Consider the following 23,367-nt stretch of genomic DNA (forward strand, 5'->3'; position numbering starts at 1 on the left):
AAATGAAATCATAAAGTTATTATTATGCATTGTATGTTAAATGCTACTTATTTCTACAATCTTTATTTTGCATAATTAAAGTTTTATGTAAAGATTTTTCAAGAAGCTTGCTGAAATAATTCTTTTAAAATTCAAAAACATTTCAATAATCTTTAGAATTTAACAAACAATCTTCTTACGTTTAATTTTGTCGAACAATGTTCTAACTGAACATAAGGTAACAATAAGTAAGACAAGAAAACAAATGAAACACGCACAATTATTCAATCCACTGCTCTGTATCGACTCATCGCCAATTTCACACCTATTGAGCAATGACAAACATCGGACCACTCGTAATCTCAACAAAGTTAACTGAAACACAACCTTATCATCACCATGTAAAGTTAAAATTCCAATGAGCTACTTGATTGTAAAAAGTGATAATTGTTATGATACGTTGTTTTAAATTATTGGCTTGTGTGCACTTACGCAATCCTACGTGTAGATAAGTGGAATGAAATTACTACTGAACTTACCTGTTATAGGCAACAAATTGATGCTCCATAAAAAAAGATGGACATCAATGTCTTATGTTTGTTTCTATCCCCGTTTGTTTTTTACATAAAGTCTGTGGACTTGAATGTTCATGCAAATGAAACCTATAAAAATCCCATGTAGTAAGGTCCTAACACTTACAGTCTCGCTTGGCTGAGTAATGTGGTTGAATATAAATGTAGGTAGGTATACATAGCACAACATGAGCAAACAAGTAGCCGGCCGGCATGGCAGGACCGACTGCCAGACGTTCATTTGTTTTTTTATTATTCCTTTAACACAAGTTTACATCACTAGACGGGAGAAAATGAGATTTTTTCAATTACCGCGTTCTGTTGGTTAAATAAATGAATGTAGTAACGAGTGTGTCAGCGCCGCCCGCCAGTCTGTCGTCTGACCGGCTGCCTCGTCCACCACCTACTCCCACCTTTCAGTTGATTAAACATTCTTTTTGTGAATTCCACTTGCCTGCTCACCTTAGCAGATGTGTCATTTTCAGAGAGTTAAATACTACATACGTATAGATGCATTCAGCCCTTATCATAGCAAGTAATTGTGCGAAACATGGTACAATTAAATATAATTGAATGTCTCCGACATAAAAAAATATACATGAACAATTCCTACTAAAATGATGGGTAAACCTTTGTGTGAGCTGTGGAGCGGTCTCGTATAATGACTGCTGTTGTTTCCTCGTGCTCCTCCATACATTTTCATTTACATACACTAGTAACGTACATACATTTGGCGAATGCAGCGTTTGTCACCGCGTGGCCGGCGTGTGCGTGCGACGCGCGTGTGTGCGTGCGGCTCGCCCCGCAGATTGGCGCAATTAGCGGCGCGGGGGTGGGGCCTGCGCCCGCGCACGCCGCGACATCTCCTCCCAGACGCACACTGCTGCGTTACCCGTAATCATGCCACAAAATAATGTTGCCATCAACGGTTAATTATTTTCCCCCTGTACTTTGCAAGCAGACCCATGGCTGGCGACATGCATAGTTAAACCGCATGAATTAAATATTTGCTAGAAAAACAACGGCGTAGAGGGAACCACACAGGCGTCTAAATTAGCACTTTTTAGCATTCTTTTTAACATAAAAGGTTTGTTTACCTATTATGCCATTAGCCTTGATTGTTGAACTGTGTAGGCATGTCCTGGAACTATTTTTGTGTCACAACTTTCTTTACTTTGTACGACATAGTTTCAGTTTGAAGATTATCATTTAAATTCCTACGTCTATTCTAGGTCTACCTAACGGATTAAAGAATGTATAACCGCGGCAAAACTCTGACTAAAATTAAGCGGAAGAAAAATAATGACCCGATATGGAACCTCTAAACTGACCCAGAGAAATGGCTACTCCATACACATATAATTGTCAGTAAATCTTTTGTTGGTGATAGTACTTAGCTCTAACATCTCAGGGCTAGCACACAATCGGCACACGTCGGACAGTCGACAACGATCGGCATATAATGGCAAAGCCATCACTTAGGAAATACAGCTGCTGCAAAATGGACACAATTTAGACTTGTATTGCTTAGAATACCGCCATTTACGGATTTCTCTAGAATTAAATACATATGTAAAACATAATTAACAGAATATAGATAGGTACTAAATAACAAAAAACTTTCTTAGAAATCTTAGGATTTCAGCTTTCTAAAATACTGCGTTTTATACCTAGGTATTCACCATAATATAAGCTTAATTAATGCAAATAGTCACATTAAATAATATCTAGTGGGTATAAGTTGTCAACAGAACTGTACCTACATTCATTAAATAATATAGTACTAGTGTTGCCACAATGCTTGAAACGCTTCGGTGAATGCGACCAAAACTATTCCGAGTTTAGATTTAAAGATAATAAATAATAACTAAATAAAAATCGAAAGTAGTTGTACCCTGCGCAGAAGCACTTCAGCATTAATTAAGTCAAAGAGACCGTTATACTGGCCACTTATATTATTAGCCGTCACAATACATTTAACGGCAGCCATTTTGAGTTACGTTTGAATTAAGAACGCGTGGCACAATCGCGACTGTTTACTTTTTCTGAGGCAATCAGTGCTTAACAGCCGGTTGCATAAAACTATTTAATGATGGCATGGATACAGTAAAAACTTATTAGGCATTTTCCCGTAAACAATATTTTTTTATGAAATTCTTTAGATTTACAAAGATTCAATTCATTAGGTAAAAGATCCAGAAACAAGCTGGATTTATGAATAAAAAACTCGTTAAAAGCGAAACCAAAAGTACCGTATTTGCTTTACATTCTAGACATTAAAATTTCCCGCAAATGGTTAAAGACCATTTGCAAACAGTTTTTACTTTACGCTAAGCAGCGGTTTTTCACAAAGCTTTGATCAGTACGGACAAGAAAAGTATGGTTACAAAAAATCTACGTATAACTTTAGTCTATTGGCAACCATACATGGAAGTAGTGTATTTTTTCTCTATCGCGCATAATAAGTAATACTTAGTAGTTTTAAGACAAGAAAGAATGCTTTTACTGGCAGAAACAATTAAGCTGATCTTAGTATGAAAGAAGTTTGTAACAAAAACTTGGTTATTTATGATTCTGTTTATCATGAATGGGTTTAGTGTGCTAGTCACGTGAGATGCCTGGGTATGCTAAATACTGCCACTTTAGATTTTTTTTCTATATTTAGCTAATAAGATGTAGATAAGAATTGTGGTATTCACCTATAGTCTAAGTTTTAAGATGTAAAGCTACACAGCTTGCAAACACTAAAGTAGATAAAATAATACATGCCGTGTAGTAGGTACTCCTCTCATAATGTTAGGAAGCATACCTACAACTTTTTACAAATGTGTCTACTTAAGTGTAATAAGCACACTTAAACACAATCATACAATTCATACTTAATTTAATCTAATATCCCCACATTCCAACAACACAGCACAACTGAAAGTACAAAACAGAACAACGAACAACAATATAAAATACAAACGCTTACAAATATCGATTGGCAGTAGCCAGCAAACAACTAGAAAACACCGTTTTATTGACGGCTGCCGTTGTTAAAACTTTGGCGTGTTTCCACTCCATCGATCCACCACGGGACCAGTTGACCTAATTACTTAAGTTTTTAAATTACCACACATTTGTTCTTTGTCTAGAACTTTAGTTCCTTAATGCCCGCTTTATTTTAAGCTGTGCAGTTACGAAAACAAATAGTGCACTCGGCGAAGTTTGCTTTATAATGTGTTACGGAATGGAAATAGGAAATTATTGTGCGGTTTTCTTGCTTGTAAATGACACCGAGGGATTATTATATTTTCTTCGGTTGTTTCTTTTATAGTACCGATAGAGTATAAGTATAGATCGGTATAGTCAGAATATATAGTCAGTTTGAAGTATAATTTTCCTACTATGCATTTAAATCACGAGTCTAAAACACCCGCAAGACGCCTAACCAACCAATAAACATTATTTTAATTTGTACTTAGCAACCCAACTCATTTACATATAAAGGAGATGGCTCAGTTTGAGAACCATTGGATACATTTGATTACCTCTGGCTTACCATTCTAATCTAAGCTAATTAATATTTAAATGTGCTTACGTCATGACAATGTATTTAATACAATGGCCAACAGAATTCCCAGCGTATTTTTTTCCTAATCGGTCATTATTAGGCCCCATACAAAAAATAATGCCGGTAGAGCTCGCTCGAATGCACCCGACGCCGTTCACCAAAGAACTTAATGTATTCATTTTGCTTTTATATCTTTCGCGTGATTAACTTTGATTGATTGCATCCAAATATTGATATTTGATATTAAAATCTGGCGGCCGGCCCGCGACAAGGATGGCAATACGCAGTCCCACGAGACAGCAAGGGACAGAACGCTATTTTCCATGTTGTTCTCATGATAATGAATAATAATCGTGTATGGGGACATGTTAGGAAGTGTTTTTCTGAGGCAGCAAAAATTTCCTGCCATGAATATGATATCTGCTCCTCGAAACTAAAAGTAATTGTTGTTTTTTTGTGAAATGTGTGTTGCTATAAAAATAATGTTGTTCCAAGTTTAATGTCTCTTTTTATTCGCGATTAAGTTATTATCAGCTTGAAGTTTAATGTGCGCGTGCTCATAAAAGTATGTTAGCGCTAAGTTCTCAAAGCTGATATCTAAATGCCATATTAATGTTATCAATTCTTCATGTCGAGTTAGCGGGCAAAAAGTGCTATGATGTTGCCTCATACAAAGTTGTAAGGAGAAAACACAATTACAGTGATCCTTCACTTTGAAGTTAATTTCTTTGCTGCGTGTCTTAGCATTAGGTATGAAAGCTGTTTAATTACGTGGTGTGTCCAAGTTAGAGGCTGGCAGGGTATGTTTCCGGTCGATTGCCACGCTGAAGGTGATGCGCGCCGAGCTTGATGGATGAAGGCAGCGCAGGCGCAGGCATGCGGCTGAGCCACATGAATTCGTGTATACAAATGCCAACCTTATTTTTCTGCCAGTAACGCTACAATTCCACCTTATCACTCTCTTATCTCAAACAAATAAGGTCGATTGTTGCTTGCAGCACGATTTAGAAAACGGTGCAGTCCTAACTAGTGTAGATGAGTCGGTGGTTTTGTCACGATTTGTCATACATCGATATGCGGTTACGGACGACCCTAGGAATGGTTACAGCTCAAAACTTAAGCAGAAGTTATGACAAAAATGTCGTGGGAACGGCCAACGAACTGTGGCTTGTACTCTTTTTAATTGATTGGGCTCGAATGTCCGACTAATGGCGATCGTGCCACAACAAAATAACTTGTTAACTGAGCGACTACAATAAACTGAGACTTAATTATTAATTCACGATTTATATATACTGTGTTTTATAGACAGAGTATCTAACAATAAAAGATAAGAGGATCGTTAGTTAAACTGATGAGATAAGAAATATAAATAAAGTATAAAGGCAGTTACCTCAGGAGCTCGTTGTTTTCTGCTCTCAAATATGTTTCGAACACAGTTAGCTGTGTGTCCGCTCTTACTTTTTGTTTTGGGTGAAGAGAATTACAAGTGTATCAGGTTCGCAACCGAGTATAAATAGTAACCGATTGCAGCCTGTCATTAAACTTTACATTAACCTTCCTAAGTAAAATACTGTAGATACATTCGATCAATTTGGTCCAATTTGTAGCCGATCTTTTAACATTCTAGATTCGTAGTTACTTTTTACAAAAGTAATCACCAATCAAAATCGTTATCCGAATTTGCTACTTTTCAAATTAGTTATTAACAATTAGAGCATTCGTGTGGTTAGAACACGTTAAAAAACCGTTGTAGTGTAAATTGCCGAGTATTTGAGATTTATATTTTCATTAACGTCGTACGTTTTTACTTTAGAAAACATTTAGGGCGCGGGGCGTGAGCGTCGCGGCGCCGTTCAGTGGAAGCCTATTTTCGCAGCACATTACCGAGGATGAATGATTTCCTGGCTGGTCATGATTTATGCCCCACTGTTCTGTACTGCTTCCAGGGGCCAGCGACATAGACTCATTACCGCAACGCCCGGTAAAGAATGGACACTCCTTTGTGCGAGGAAAGTATGGCATTTGTCTTTCTTTGTTACTTTTGAATGAAGATAACCATCGTCTTGGATACTCGAGCTTTCTTAACTGATTCTTATCTACCACTGAAAGTTGGTGCATTGATTAGGTACAACTATTATTTTAGTGTTATCACGGAATATGTTTTAAAGAAAATACGAGTTTTTATTACACACTATTATCAGGGCTCATTAAAGAAAAACAGTGTTTTAATCGCGCAGTTAAATGCTAAAGTCGTAATGACGCCTCTGAATTATTCGGTCGTTAATCTTTGTCGGGCACCTACCACAGTTTCTTAACAACATAGGGTTATATTCTAATGGAGTTAGAACCCAGTTTAAATTGTATTTAAGTCCTGGAATAAATTAACTTCTTTATTGATTGGGCCGTAAAAAATATCAGTTTTATTAGAAGCGTTTTATTTTAATTTTCTCAGTGAGTGCACTTGATTGTAAATCTACATTTCTATTGGTTATGCTCGATAATTAAATAAGGGCATCGTATGTTTATAGACGAGGAAACGAATGCTTTTCATTAGTTTACAGCTCATTACATATGTATTAACGATTAATGGATGTTTATACACTTATTCTACTTAATTTAATTAATTGAAGCGGCGATTTTAATTAATAGTTAACGGCTGTGGTGTTGACTGGCGAAAGACTCACTGTGAGGTAAAATAACCCTATTAACTAGTTATTTTTCAATAAAAAAGATTTCAAATCTAATATTTATAAAATCCATTCTCTTGACCTTCTTTAAATGACAGACTGTCAATCTATTCGGGAAATCTCTGAAACAAATACAGAAACACTCACCTATTTAGGCTGCCATTCCATTCGCCACAGACTAACCACAACAGTAGGTACACCACCAAACCCAGTCTTACAAAAACTGCATATGATTAAAATAGGTTGGAACCTCTAGCTCATCTAGTTAGACTGTGGTCATCAAACCATTGACCCCGGCCATACGGCACCTGACAAGGCAAGAATTCGCCGCGACTGTGTACTCAGGTAATAAGAGCACAGTTTGCGGCTGCGCAATAACCGTCATCAGAGCGACGCGCGCGCAGGTGTGCTGTTACGAGCTTATGGCGACTTGTTTAGCTTTGTTTCTATAGATTTTATGGTTGAATCTTTAACGAGGGATGGTGATTAAAATGTTTGTTTAATAAATAATCAGTGAGGTCAAAGATAGGGAAAGCAAAGCCAAATATCTGCTAAAAGCAATGGTATTACTTTGACGATTTTCACAAAATGAGCAGTACCTGTAGTAACTTTAAATAGTAAAACATTTTTCAAAAGCATCAAAACATGTCGAGACAGACTTTTGTCTAGCAATGCCACTGGCATGCAATTCAAATAAAAAAGTATTTCTACCTTTTAAAAATAAAATGCCAATCAGAAAGTGTATTTATGAGCAGTAAAGTTCGAACATAAAATTCTACCTTTACACGCATTGCAAGTTCACAGAGCTATGACCTATACTAACTTTGATGACGTCATCAACCTACGTATTGCTAGCCCAAGAATTAATATTGTTTATTCGTAACTATGACCAACATTCGTGACTTGTAGAGGCTATATATTGATCACAGACCGCGGTCGATCGCGGCGATCTGTCATCGGAATAACATTTATTAAAATGTCCACTAAGTAAGTAATAATGTTCCTGTTGATTTATTATGTTTGATTGCAATGTAACGCCGAACTTGTCTATGGCGCGTTGATGGTAATGAATTAGTAGCGAGAAATTCGAAGACTTGCGTCAATTTGAAAGTTTTGTTTCGAATTTGGAATGTGTATTGTTACATGCCTATTCAGAAGTTGATCAGTCAAAAAAGGTTGCATACCTCTGATATATTTTTTTTTGTGAAATAATTTCTCATAAATTGTTTAGTAAAGAACTTAAATGAATGATCGATTTGTATCGCAAAATGGACGATAATTGTAGCAATGTTATAACAGCATGATCGATGCTCATAGGTTATCGCTTTACTTACCTAACAAGCTTTCAATTTTCTTATGGCAGTGCACGCTTTTAAATAAAAATAAAGTATACCGACATAAAATAAACTTTATTTTCATAACTGTTGGCACATATGACCTCAGAGTCAGAGAGCGAGCAACGTGTCATTCAAACTAAAGACAAATTATTTAATTTAGCTAGACAAGAGGGGGTGCTGACAGCTTTTAGCACAAATATTAATCAACACAATACCAATTACAATGACTACACCCTTCAGGTAGCCATTAAGACCGTGCACTTGATCGCTGTTGCAATGTTGCATTACTGCACTCTAATACTTGAAAGTAAGAACTTTTTAATAGATTTTTATAAGATGATAAAATACGCTCTATTTTGTCTAAGACATATCAGGTGACATTAAGTCATAATTACATATTGACGATAATAAGTAAAATTATAGTGTTGATGACTAAAACTATAAACAGTAACAACGTGATCATGAATCATACGAAAGGTCGATCGAACTTATCTAGTAGGATTAAGTTATAGCTCGTTGACGACCTAGGAACGAGTTCCTACCTCCACAGGGGCGGACTAACACATCGATAAATTTAAATTAATATAGAAATACTTCCACTCATTAATACAGTACTCAATAAATTAGAACAACGTTTTCTTTCCAATGATCAAAGTATTAGACCGATCGCGTGATATAAATACCATTTTACATACAGCTGATCCTAATATTATTCTATTGCAATTTATGGCTCTATAATTATTTTAGAAATTTATGTTATTATTTGTTGTTAAATAGCAAAGTTCAGGCGTAATTTAAAATGTTAAAAAAAGTAACTATATGTATCGGTTAAAGAATCTAATATCGTCAATGAACTGTGTATGGCCAGAAGTTCGCCTCTGCCTTCGATGTGTGTGACACTAATTAGTATTTTAACGTAATTACTTGCTCATTTCCAAAGAGAGGTCTTATTCAGTTCACCATATCGTGAAGGATGGCTGCAATGTGTCGTGCAGCGGTAGATTTCCGAATAAGCGCAGGAATATCGATAGTGTAGTTTCGTTAGATGCGTGCCTGTGTGTTGTGGACTCGTATTTTTCTCCCGATACCGTAATGCGCAAGTCACGAACGGTTATGTAAGCATGCTGCTGGCCGGCGCCGTCATTATAGGCATTATTACAGGAACACTCGGTCTCTCGCCCGGCCATTGTCAAGATTGTGGGGTCAGACAGACCCCGGCCGATGTTAGCCAACTTGTAATTTCGCAACAATTCCTATAACCCAATAAATCGTAGCTTGTAAAACAATTTGTTCGTGTTCGCTGATGAAAATTCAGAGAAGCTGTTGGTTCTTAGATCACGCTCGATGATAGACATCGTGACTCGTACATGGTTATTAATTATGAAAATGATTATGACGACTCGTATTGTTCTCGTGTCGTGTCTAGTCGCGTTTGTGGTACCTTATTGTCATTATTTGCTATATTTTATGCGAGTTACGAGGCTTATTTGAGCAGTTATGTTGCTAACTTAATTTATTTTATACGTGTTTAAGGATCATCTCTATTTATTTTCCTCTTTTTATCGAGGAAGCACGAGTTTGTTGCACGATTTTTGTTTTATAATATTTCTTTATTCTTCTTAGTTGGAGCACCCTGGAAGTTTCCATTCAAGTCACATGTTAAGTTTTCACTTCATCTCAAGACTTTGTTTCTTCTTCCTAAGAAACAGACATTATCTTATCAGTTCGTACGCAGATCTGTTTCGATTTACGCAAGCATGTATCATGGGTGCGCGGGAGCAGTGATTGCTGCCGCGTTTTGTTATCACAAAGACGTCAAAGGGCGTTTATTATTGGCGGCAGATGTATAGAGCTGAGGAGTCGCATGCGCACCGTATGTCACCGTAAGATAGTGGATGAGGTAGATTAAGGCACACTTGAGATAAGCTATCGTTTTGTTAAGACGTGGATTATCAGCTTATGTTTATATCTTGTACTGTATTGCATTGATTTGGAAATTCATCAGTACATAAAATAGTAATTTTAATAGTCCTAAATACAATATGTTGCTTTTCTAGGCTATGCTATATACACAGAGTAAAATATATGCCTACTCTTTTCAAGTTATCGAAGTTTCGGTCTGATATTTTCTAGGTATCAAGTATATAATAAAAAAAAAAATACTTTCAAAATTGAATAAACCTATGAACAAGTAATGCTCACACTTAACATAAGTATACGGAATAATTTATAGAATCCGTTAGGTATTGTATAAAATAAACTAGTAAACTCATACATGATATATCGCTTTATGTTCAAAGCGTGTCATTAAGTATCTTCATATTTTATTCATAGCTCAAGGCACGGTAAATCTAACTTTAGTACCTACATATACTAAGTGCCTAACAACTGGAATTCAAGAAGCTATCAGACAGGAAAAGCTGCAAATTACCGGCTAAATGACGTAGAAGTAACTGTTCATACAATACAAAATATTATAAATTGCTTCCTTAGTAAGAAATCCAGTTTATATGTATCTAATTATCATGAGATTCTGCTCGCATTAGGATCAGAAAAAGACTGAGAACGTATGTATGTATTAAGTATTTAGTTAGAAGAATAGAGCATTTTTCTTGATTCAAATATCAGTTGATAACTTATCCAATCTCAATCAGAAATGCAAAATGTGAGTTACTAAAGTCCATTAACGTAAGTTCACTGTCCTTTCAAAGTGATAACACATCCAATGACAAACAAAAGAAAACACCTAATTCTGTTTTCAAAACTACATACCTATTAAGTACATACCATCTTTATAATATTTGAGTAGAGAAAAAACAAATGAAACTCAAACACTAAGCTGTCAAGTGAAATGTAGCGTTCAGTCAGTAGGCAAGTGTACGCGAGTGTACGCAGGTGCTCGGCGCGTTTGATCATTTGATGCTGCGACTGTACCGTGACATACTGGGCCGACAGTGGCCCTGCGGTCAGCCGACTTCTTACGGATCTATGCACGCTTTTAAGATCGCCGACAATATTATTATGTATGCAGAAGGTCCACTTCGTATCAGTGCGATCTCGTTGACGCATGCAGGTGTTAATAATTCCAGTAGCGATTCATTAGTTGGTGTGTTGTGTGTATATAGGTAGGTATATGTATGGTCTTTAGATTGATTTCTCTTGGTGACAAATAATGTAGTCGGACATAGATAAAGTTAAATCATTTTAATGTAGAAAGAGGCAAAAGAGGCTCCTTTTTAACCTCATATTAACCTAAAATAATTTTATTACAGGAAAAACTTACAGCTAAACGAAGCTCGATATTTACATTGGGTTGGCGTCCTTATTGCACTCAAAATACTATATTCATAATGTATCAAAATACATAGTAACGTACATATTTACTACGAAGATACCTACGCCACGCGTAGCGACTACGATACGCGTAGCAAAATGTTTGCGTTTTGCATATCTTCTCGAATGCTGGCAGTTTGCCTTCTGTAATTTTCCTATTATGTGATGCAAGCAGTCAATTTCTTACAGATCCATGAACGCTTTCAAGAGTACGGTACCGATGTCTCACTACTGGCATATCGATAACTGTCGGTTAGGTATCGAGTTGAATCGGATTCGGGTTTCTAACTCGTGATAGATTGGGTTTGGTTATTGCAACGTCTGTGCGTAATGCGATTGACTGGTACATCCGCCTTGCGCAGCTTTTAATGTAGAATTATGTTTCAATAAAAACTGTTTAGTCAAATAGAGTTAATGTAAACCAATAATGTCTTATCAAATGGTTTGTATGTGACTATGAATGGTTCGGAGAAATTGTGTGTCCTATAATATATTCACATTCAATAGACGCTTTTAAATCTAACCAATAAACAATAACAAAGGGTAGGTTTCCTTCCTAAATACTCGGAAATGTATCGAGAGAGCCATTGACAAGTTGAAACAATGAAAATTTATTAAAATGCAATAACAATAAAATTCGTGCCCGGACATTAGTGATGTTAAGTTATTCTCCAAACGCCACTTAATGAGAAGTGATGGGTTCGTAAGAAAATAAAATAAAAATACAATGTACCCACCCCGGCTTCCAACGAGGCGGCCGCATTCGGTATGCAGGGCGCATGCGCTTGAAATTACATGTCCTGTATGCAAGACATTCCTTCTGGCGCGTCACTGCCATCGAGAAGAAACTGTCCTATCATCTCGTACCAAACTACCGCATTATCATACACCTATACTTTACTTACGTATGATTTACAAGAACCTCCTTACTCTTACTGCAAAATAAATTCAAACCTTATCTCCATTACATAAAGACGATAATCGCAAATTGTAATCGCATCATAATCAATTAACATGATCAAGAATCGATTGATGCAATGCCTAAGCGTTAAAGTAGCTTCGACCAACAATTATTTGTAGACGTAGATACTATCTCGTTAGATAACGTCTAAAAGCCCAGATCATTATTTGTTTAGAATCATATTTTAAACTTTGATGTACGGTAATTTCAGTTATGTAGGCCTAGAAAGGGTTTTGGCATAATGAGTTAGGCAATACTTAAAGTAGGAAGCAATATATAAGCGTAAAGTATTTGGAATTTGTTACGTAAAGAATTTTATTTGGTTCTATAAACAGACCTACCGTTCGTTAATTAGTTATGTTTACCACAAGACAACAGGATTTTACTGGTATTTATTATATAGAAAGTCCATAACCGTCTTGATATGAGCAGTAATAAATCAGAGAGACACCCACGATGCGACGACGTTCGACTACTCGAACTCTAATCCGAGTGGGCTTAACCGATCCTGTCGTGTCGAAAATCGAGTTCGCTCTAACAGGCGAACAGTGACGTGAACATTTCGAAAATGTGGAAATATGTGAAATAATTACTGTTATTACTCATCGTATAATTGATGTCGCCAACATTGTTTTGCAATGTTTGCTATTTAAATTGACTTTAAAATGTACACTTTGTATTCAAATGCTTGTACAAACTGTAGTGACATTTAGTATAGCAATAAAATTAAATACTGAAAACTAAATCTCCATCTTCATTCAAACATAGATTTTAATTAAACAAGCACTGTGTTGGATATTAAACTAGAAGCATTTCGAATCTATCGAAGTTATAGCTGTCGGCGCGTTCGACAACGTTCGACAAGACAGCTTTTCCGTCCGCCTTCGACACTAGTTGTTATTCCCTGCGTCACTTGTCACACGCCACTCGGTAGCACCCATCCGTAATAATAAGAATTGTAATATAAAAGCATTATAATCCAATCAGGAGGGAACGTGAGGTGTGACCGCCCGTGAGCACGTATTACCATTCGGGACGCGGCCATGTCGATCATAAAATAATTTTGGACGTTACACCGAGGAATTAGAAGTAAATAGTATAAGACACACACAGCGCTGTGGGAGTGTACGAAAGCGAACAGTCCCATTCGATCACTTTCGACTTCAGCTGCGGATCGCGTTCCCCGAATTCTCGACCAAGTTCATTGACGTTTTCAAACGCAAAGTCGATCACTTTTGCAAATGTGAACGACATTCTTGGCCTGTTCGTTTGATCGATAAAGTCTATACTAGAGGTAGTATAATACAGTACTGAAAAAGCCCATAGTTCCCGTGGCAGTCTGTAACTACCTACCAGTGTATAAAATGCAGAGACAAATAAGCATAAACCAACGACACTTCGCAACTGGTTTTGTTTGGGTTTCACTTTTTAGGTATAGAATTACCGTGCATCGTAAAATAAAACATCAACTAAATTTTGAAATAAAGGTTGGTTTTTTATTGCTCTAAATATAATTTACATACCTACTTTCATAATAAGGGAAATCCGGCTAATTAGCTTGCAAATATTTTCCATCTGACCGTCATGGCTTGATCGCGGACGTTCCCCGTTCTCGTTCACAATAAACAATTTTATATTTTTACTGACAATTATAAAGTTAACTGCCGTACACTTTGATAGCACAACTTGTATTACGGCTATCATAAAAAGACTATATTCCGAATTGAATAATTCCCGCATTTAAAAGGAATCCATTTAAATAATGTTAACCCAAATCGGAAATAACATGTTATACATCCCATTTTCAGTGTAGTGAATGTATAAGAAAGTACGCGTATACTTAACATATTAATGCAAATAGTCGGTTAAACGCTACAATTTGGATAACAAGGTGAGAATACAACAAAAGAATCATGAGAAGTAGCTCAACTTTACCGGCCATATATTACTAAACCCGTAAAAAGACAATGTTGTAAAGAAATACTTTAAAAGCAAAGCAGCGTTGCGACGTTAGTAGGCACCTAAAATACTCGTCGTCGATACGACGATCAATAAATTAAAATTAATTCGGCGTGCGAACGGTGAGATCCGATACGCGATACCGACGCCTACATTTATCATTCGCTAACACGTCGGACATTTCACAGGGCGCGTTCGTCGAGGGAATGTGTCCTTTATGACAACGTACATAGGGATTACCGATGTCCCGATGATCGGGCACGTAATGATCCGCCGCGGGAACAAAGGATAACACGTCTAAATACAATAAGTGGAAGGGATAAGATGGCGTGCGTATTGGCGGTTGTAAAGGCGTGAACACACGCGCGGGCACGCAGCTCGCATGCGGATGCGGCTGATGTCACGGCGTGCAAATAAACCGAGGCAGACTGGACGACGCTGCCCGCGTGACCTTGACGCTGCCCGGGAAAGTTCTCACGATGCTGTCACTTCTCGTTTATGAATCGATACACATCAGCATACATTCGCGTACTGCACAAGTCAACCTGCTTCGTGTCCTCAACTGAATTAAGCAATAAAATTCGTATTTCGTTCAATCGTCAGATAACATCTTACCCTGTTTTACAAAAACAATTTCGCATTTAGATTCATTATTCCTATCGCAGAAAACGTAATTCTTATTAATAAAGCCCATGTAGAAAGGGCAATAAAATCACCTAACTCTGGGGCTATAATGATTACAAGTTGTAACTGTCACCGGAAGACGTCACGGGGAGTACAACACACATTATAGTTTATTACGTACATATGCACCAGTTACGAGGCACTTTGGGCCGTAAGGGGCAATTTTCGCCGCAAGCGAAGAGCATAAAGGAGGGAGCTCGGTTTCAGTGTAACCACGCCTTAACGCTTGTGTGGATGCAACACCAAGGGGCGGGTTAATGGACTCAATGAATTTTTACGGATATCCAATATGTATGCCATAATTTGGCACTGGTACTTATGTAAGTGGGATGGAAAGCTTCCAGACTTATGGCAATGATCATGAAAAAATCACAAATGGAAAACTATATGATATTGCTCTCGCAAAAGAAGATGAAACTAATTCTAGAAAAGTAAATTACAACACGTAACATGTGGCTTGCTAGATTGGAGAAAGCAGTAATTACTCAAAACACACTTTTAAAACAATTTCGCTATTCACTGTTTCTAACGAACAAGAAGAAAACGCTTACATTTTCTACCAAAGTTACGAGTATGCTTGTTTTGGTACAGTTATGAGCTCAATATAACAAAAATCAAATACAGCCTCCTTGTAAATAACATTTCCTTTTTTTCCTTATAGTCTAGTAGTTCAAAATGTTAACGCAAAACGGATGTTTATAATTATTGTGTCAGTAAACCAAATCATGGCAGCAAAAAAATAAATACACAGTTCAATCGGGCACCCATCTTAATTATTCTCAACCCACCCAATGAGTATGTGAAAATTCGCGACCCGAAAAAAATCCGAAGGGTTAGAAAACCGTTACAGTAAATGCATAAGGCGGGTGTACATCGGCGAACACCAGCTAGTGCCCTGTGGCGTGGTGATAAGATCTCTTGCTGCATCTGCCGAGGGTAGTCACATGGCAAGGGCCGGGGTTCAATTCCGGTGTTTTGTTTCGGCGCCGTCTGTGGGAACTAACGGCTTAGCTATGATTGCTTTATGATTTGATTTTCGTATTTACTTAGCTTTAATTACTCTGTGAGAAATGGGGGTTTTCCTAATAATGATTTATTGACCCCTATGGGTTTGGGTTGGTGATTGATTATTCTGATTGCTGTGTAAATATACAACATTTTCTGAATTCTAGAAAGTTTCACCATCGAAAAATTATGTTTAGCTAAAGCTGTCATCTATAATGGTCCCATGTTTGTTCTAAACTCCAGATTGATAGATTAAAACTTTATACTCGCACAGAGATCCATAGATAATAACTAAAGAGGATCTCCTAATTCAATATCCACCGTATTTACTATTATTATGTTTTTGTTTTCTATTAGCCCCGCGTGCTTGTAAAACACGAAATCCCATAACAATCAAGGCTTAGTGGTATACAAACTGCGTATCTAGTACAATGGCCGAAACTTGCAGCCCTCTAATGAATAAAAAGCGCCGGTGGCCGCCCGGTACCAGGCTATCGGCGGAAAATCGCCTTTGTTGTATTATTGTAGGAGAAGGGATTAAAGTGTCGCGTCGCAGCGGCTGTTGCGGAGCAGCGTGGTAGCGGCCAGGTAGGGCATGTGGCGAGATGGCGCGATAACACGAATTATTCATACGCGCGTTATCGGTCCGCCATCGCATCGGCTATTGTGAACGCGGCCTAACGCGCGAGGGGTGGCTCCCGGTTGTCGCGGCCGCTGTCAAAACGTTGTTGTGTGTATTCGGCCTAATGTGACGCCCGTACGGATTGATTATTGTTTTATTTCGTGTTGTTTACCGTAATGACTCCGGCGGCTGATGGTCGATTATTTCAGTGAAGCCCATTGCGATGTTATCGAAAGTTTAACTCGTCCAACGTAATTCAGTACAGACAAACTGGCTCTCTAAAATAATTATGATAGCTGCAAGTAGACGACCGATTGAAATCTATATGTTTCAATTGTCTCATGAATATGTCATGAGTGACTCTTTTGTGACTTTATTTTTAAAACTTTTATCAGATCTACAGTCATTATGTGATTTGGGGACACCGGTCCGATTGAAGGCTTCAGGTGCAATTGGCTTATCAGATTCACTAATTAAATATGTACTTTCAACATTCGGTGTCGGTAAGGTTCATTCCCCCAGCTGGTCTAGCCGTGACTAGGCCGCAATGTACGGGTGCCCTTGTGATAACAATCGTTGATAATCTCAAACTGCGATCGACACCTGGATCGACACGATGCGGGCTTGTGTAGATATATCTACAACATTGTTTACGACGAATTCATTGACGCAACGATACCATTTTATAATCGGCCAGCTTTGTTTCGGAAGGTCAAGGTATTAATTTGTACTGATTTATCTTAGTCTAACATCTGCATAGGTACTGTAAATGCACTGCAGCTTAATCGTATCGCGATTAAATCACATAGTGTTGGACATATGTTTGGGAGTAAGTTGAGTGTAACTAGTAGTTAAGTACCCGCAGTGCGCCGCAGGGATGCTCGGCGCCTGTGCCTGCCGCGGTACCGCAGGGAATAGCGTGAAGGGATGCGCCCCTAACTGAAATCAACCAATCGCCGAACAGTTCACCAACACAGATATCATTACTGCCGCCACCCTCGGCTTACAAATGCACCCGTACATATGTTTGCTTTCACTTCTATAAATAATAATTGACGAATGTTGCTTCGGAAATTAAAATGGGGAGCGACTCCACATGAACATTTTAAATACACAAGTATTTTATATTCCTCAAAGAATATCGCAGCACCGAAATCCAACGATCCAATCCAAACGTTGAACATCATAATGATCAAAACATTTACGAAGCGCGTATGCAAACTAATGAACACAGTGTATAATCAAAACTAACACCACTACGTACATAATTAATGAAATTTCCAGCTGGCCTACAATTTTAATTGTTCGGTGTTGTGATACGCCGCTTTTGAAACGTTTCGGAAAAGTACGGCCTTTTGTTCACGGACGCAGCCATCGAGACCTGCGTAATACCTCCATTATTTGTTTATCAAATAGCCATTAGAACCCGGAATATTCATGATCACAATTAGAATATTTGAGAATGAAGATGTCGTGTGAAAGACCAGTTGTTAGATACAAATGATATTAATTTAGGTAAGCACGCTGGGGTAACAAAACGCCTCCAAATTGTTCGCTTTAATGACAACAAGTTTTGATGTTTCGGACTCGTGTTACAATGACTGTCTATCGCCGGATCTCAGCTACGATAATGGTTACTTAAACGCTCGTAAACATGAGAGGTTAGGAATCAAATTGCGGAGGCGTCATCACTATTATGGTTGAATCGTTTTTGAAGAGCTGTTTTTTGTGCGCAGGTCGCACGCTGAGCGGCGGCAGCGGGCAGGTGTGTCGGCCGCACTTCCACACGCCGCTGCACCCCTGGCTGGAGTCCAAGGCGCTGAGCGGCGGCGCGTGGGGCAGCGGCTTCCAGCAGGATGCCGCACAGGCGGACAAGCCCTTGTCTCCCGCGCAGCACCACCACCCGCATCCCTTATTTTCGTTTCCCCCGACGCCGCCGAAGGATTCGACGCCGGATTCCGTGGCTGCGGCGGCGCTCGGCCAGCAGGACTACCAGGCGGCCGTCGCGCACGCCACCGCCATGAGCGTCGCCTTCATGCAGCAGCAGCAGGAGCTACCGCTGTGCGGCGACGTCAAGCCCATGATGGGCGCGCCGCCGTCGAAGCAGCGCGAAGGTGCGCAGCCGGACTCGTGCCCCCAGGAGTCGAGCCAGCCCTCCGGGGAATACAACGCGCAGTACAACGCCGCCGGCGGCGACTACTACAACTACCAGGGCAAGGGGTATAGTGGGCAGCAGCAGAGCAAGCCGCGACCGAACAAGACGCGAACTAGCGCCGGTGAGTCCGCGGTCCGCACCGCACTGCACCGCTCCCGCTGCGTGCACACACCACACACACGACGCGCCTCGCTTATCCGATCACACCATAATAACAGCTTCACTGACTAAAGATATCACAGTGAGCGATGCAGATGATCCAAATCTCTCGCTCACGATACTCACTCGCATTACGTCTAGAAAAGCTTTCATTTAAATGGTGTCTAATCTGTTAATAAATCAAACACGCGGCCATCCAAGGCCTAATAGAAGCCTTTACAGAATGGCAGCGGAGATATCCCGCGTAATTAGAATCTCTACAGATTGTCTCATCGACAATTGAGATATATTAATTCGATAAACGTAGCAAGATTAATATTTCATTTGGTTTCGAAATGGCATTGTCGAGTGATATCGCGATGTGTTCGGATAAGCGCGGCTCTTGCACCGGGGGTTGTGGCGCCTCACGAGTCTCTAACACGGACTAGGGCTTGGGATCATGTCCACTACTAACGCTTCTTCTTACTAACTGCTCAACGGTGGAGGTGTACTAATGATTTATTATATTGGCTCTTTGCAGTTACTGTACCTGATAAATTCTCTGACTTCGCGACTAGCGAGATCGTGGTTAGTTTTTCGTCAAAAGCGTACAGTTACAAAGCGGATTTAATCAATCTTTGGTGGTTAGAAGAGAGCAGGAATTCCCCAATTAAGTTGTCTAATATATTTACGGTGTAAAGCCAGGCGGACGGGCGCACTTCATTGTTACTGGTACATGTGAACTGACGCGGCCTCGACTGATGTTGACCAAACAAACTAGACGTTTCTCATTATTTAATTGCGACCTGCCATTGTTTTCCAACTAGATAATTAAATAAATTCTCTTAAGTAGATTTCTATTAAGTGCCGTGACAGTCCTCTAAATTAGGAGAGACGGTTCTTGTTTACTTTCACAATTAACTACTCCGCTTCTTCTCTTTTATTGTTCGACGTTTTATTGTATACGCGCGCTTGATTTACTCTACTACATGCACACGGCTCATGGGAGGACATCGTTAATATTTTTTTGGTCGAAGTTGACCTTTCATTGTTCGCTGCGTTTTCGTAACGAGAGCACTCTAAACCATTATCGTCACTGCCAACATAACACAAAGAATTACACAACTAATTGTATTAACACCACATAATGCAGCTTTATTTTATATTTGAAAATGTAATTATATCTCCCGTACTTGTTAAACTTTGACAATGGACGGAAACTAAAATGGCGGCTTATTGTCTCATATTAGAATAATGAATGCGCAGAATTATGTACAGTGACTGTTAATATAGACAGACAATTAAATAGCTCCCGTTACAATTATGTTTGTTCAATATTTAGTGAAATTTCAAATGGATTAGCCAGCCCGCTCACGAGCGCGGTCGCACCTAGATTGTTATAATGGATTTCTCATGATATAATTAGAATCGTATTGAAAAGAAGTAAGCGTAGCGTTAATTGCACCAGATAAAGCCATTAACTAAGTAGACACTTATTTACACTTCCGTGTATTATGAAAATGTAAATCTCTCCAAAGAATTCGTTTCGCATTTTCTTCTTAGAGTTATACAACGAGAAGTTAATTCGTTGTGATTTAAGATGTCTGCAGTAATTATGTCCATTGTCTATTGTAACAATTCATTTTTAATTTAATATGCATCTTAGATTGAATACAATCATCGGCATTGTGACGGGCGCGAAAGCAAATTAAAAATGTCACTGGCATTTAAAAGTTGACCCTCGCCCACAGATTAAGTAAAAATCTCCCACGAAGTATGATTTGCATTCCATTTTCAAATCATAGACCTAATCATGTCAGTAGGCAGAAAAAAAAGTTGTGTAAGTACATAAAGAAGTTCAGGTTTTAATCCAATTTACACAATGTCACGCGTCGTTAAGTTTTTGTTAAACCCGACGTGTTCTTGATAATTGTCGTAAAAAACTCAATACACGCCTGCTATAATAATGTGTGTTTGTAAGTAATTGGAAATAGTTTATTAGCTCACTTATTTAATTGATAGTTAGTCGTAACATGCCCGAATGATTTGTTTTTAATATATATTTTTTCATAATAATAATTAATTACTTAACAACGGTTTTTGGATGCTTTTATAATTGGTTATTTTTATGCCGTTTGTGAGGAAATCAAAAACGACCAAGGATATTTATTTTTGTCCACTTGGAATAATTATGACAACCTCATGTCATAGTCCTTAGTTGCTAATTTAAGAGACATCATCTCTACACAGTTGTGACATCAAGAAGTACAATCTATGAGGTGTTTGTGACATGAAACGTGTTAGCATATACAAGTATATACATCAGCATATACATATATCGGGCAGTAGGTGGCAGTTCCTTGGTGGAAGCGGTATTATGATAATGCGCGGCGGCCGGATGTGGACCATTCCATTGTGCCAGCGATCGCCTGACCTCGAGCCTCCTGCCTATTACAATATACGCGGACTTTAGGACAAATTAATGCAGCAATAGATACCTGCCTTTGAGGACTATAGCTTGTTTTTGAAACCTAGGTACCAATTCGATTGATAGGTGAATCCGTTCCATGTTTAAATGTAGGCTCCAACTCGTTAATTTATAAGGAGTCGGCAAGTAGACCCTACGGCCTTGAACATCGGATAATACCATAGTATCAATTCTTTGTACATTACGAATTAATGATACAAGATTAGTACAACGTAGCATTTAGATCGAACAATCGAAAAATCGTGACCTAAAACGTAGTTTGTATTTGAAGAATGTCATGGAAAGGGCAATTCGTATAATAAACGGTCAGTTCCAATGGTAACCTGTTATTATACAGGCTATTTCTTAAACAGTACCATTCAACACTTTCTAAAACAATGTTGCGTTCACTTAGACTGTATTCAAATTATTCAATGATTTTGTGTTCAATAACAATTCAAATGCAACCGCTTTGTTCAACTGATCGAACCTTGCGATTCTTTTCTTATTGCCGTTGGGTAAAGCTGAGAATTGAACGTTGAGTAAGACGTTTAAATCAAGCTTTATACTCCATTGCTGTCTTAAATTTGACATTATAATGCGACAGAAAACTGCAATAAGAGTTGGAAACAGCGCCTTAATATTGCGCGTAATCCGTGTGAAAATCAATAATTAATAGTGAGATTCACGTTGACAGTGGCAGAGAAATTTCGCGTGTAACATTGGGATGCGAGTCACGCGCCGTGTTGCAGCAACGCGCGCGCTCCCCGGTTGCGCAACCAATTAGCGAGCGAGCGCCACGGACCGCCACACACCAGGAATGACGCTCCGGCCAACTCTTAATATGTTATTATTTTTGCCCGACGACGCAACACTTTTTACAATATCCACTATTATATCAACAATCACAAAAACACTAACAATAAATCTTTCTTTCGCGTTTCAAGTAATACTTAGTAACAAAGCCACCAATTCGTTTAATTCGAATGTATTTTAAATGAATGTTTCCAACTTTATTGTACAAAGTTAATGTTGTTAGGTATAGCAAATCCGTCACGGTCTGCCGACGTGTATTGTTGCCCACAGTTGCATCAACTTGAAATTTGCATTTTACGCTGGACATCCGCGGCTATTAATTCAATTATAAAATTAGAGGACAGAGATGTTACGTTATCTTACTAGCTTGTAATACATGCTGCATCAGAACGGTTCACGGTTAAATGCAAATCGAACGGTTACATGTAGTCTGGTTATGGTAAAAATCGTAGCATGGACCGGTCGTTAGAGGTGTGCGCAGTGCTCGGACAACACATGACCGGTATATGTACAATAATTACATGGAGTTCAGTGCTAGTTGCTACTGAGCGGCATCGCATCGCTCGTCACACGTAATTATCTCGCAGTATGCTAATAACGAATGCAAATACGAGCGTCCGCCGACCGCCGACCGACACAGCATCGGCGCAGTGCAAGCGCCGTGAAAAATGGCTTCATTCCTGATCACCGCTCGTTATATCATACCGCACTGACTATCCACCGATAGCTTAATGACTAAACAAAAGTGAAATAGAAATGGCCAGTCAATGACTTGTAACATCTTGTTGTTTTTTTGCTTTTAACGTATTTCCTGGCAACACAATGCTCAATAAAAATAAACCTCGAGCGAGACCATCAGCTTCCATTAAATTTTTCTATTTGCATACAGGCATATAATTAAAGCGTAATAACAGCCTCTGTGGCGCAACAAAGAATAAGTTTTGAGCAATAATTTAATGGTTTGTATGCAAAATAGGCACCGTTACGTGTTGATGGGCTGATGCGCCGAGAGAGCGCGTCACGCTACACGAGAGCGAATTAGTCCTTCATTTAAATTACATTACCCTGGTGCACATTAACGTTATACGTGACT

At 38.7% G+C, this 23,367-nt stretch overlaps 1 protein-coding gene across 5 annotated transcripts in view; it reads left to right on the forward strand.

Moving 5' to 3' along the window:
• The window catches only part of LOC110374834 (GATA-binding factor C), an 87,015-nt gene that overhangs the window by 11,382 nt on the left and 52,266 nt on the right, over positions 1–23,367 (forward strand). For 3 of the 5 annotated variants that reach the window (XM_021332722.3, XM_021332723.3, XM_049846923.2), the window contains exon 3: positions 18,435–18,974. In XM_021332722.3, the coding sequence (XP_021188397.2) occupies positions 18,435–18,974 (540 nt within the window). The remainder of the gene's footprint in view (positions 1–18,434; positions 18,975–23,367) is intronic. The other 2 variants (XM_049846924.2, XM_049846925.2) reach the window with 1 other exon arrangement.

This window comes from Helicoverpa armigera, chromosome 4 (genome assembly GCF_030705265.1).
Source record: "Helicoverpa armigera isolate CAAS_96S chromosome 4, ASM3070526v1, whole genome shotgun sequence".
Classification (NCBI taxonomy): Eukaryota; Metazoa; Arthropoda; class Insecta; order Lepidoptera; family Noctuidae; genus Helicoverpa; species Helicoverpa armigera.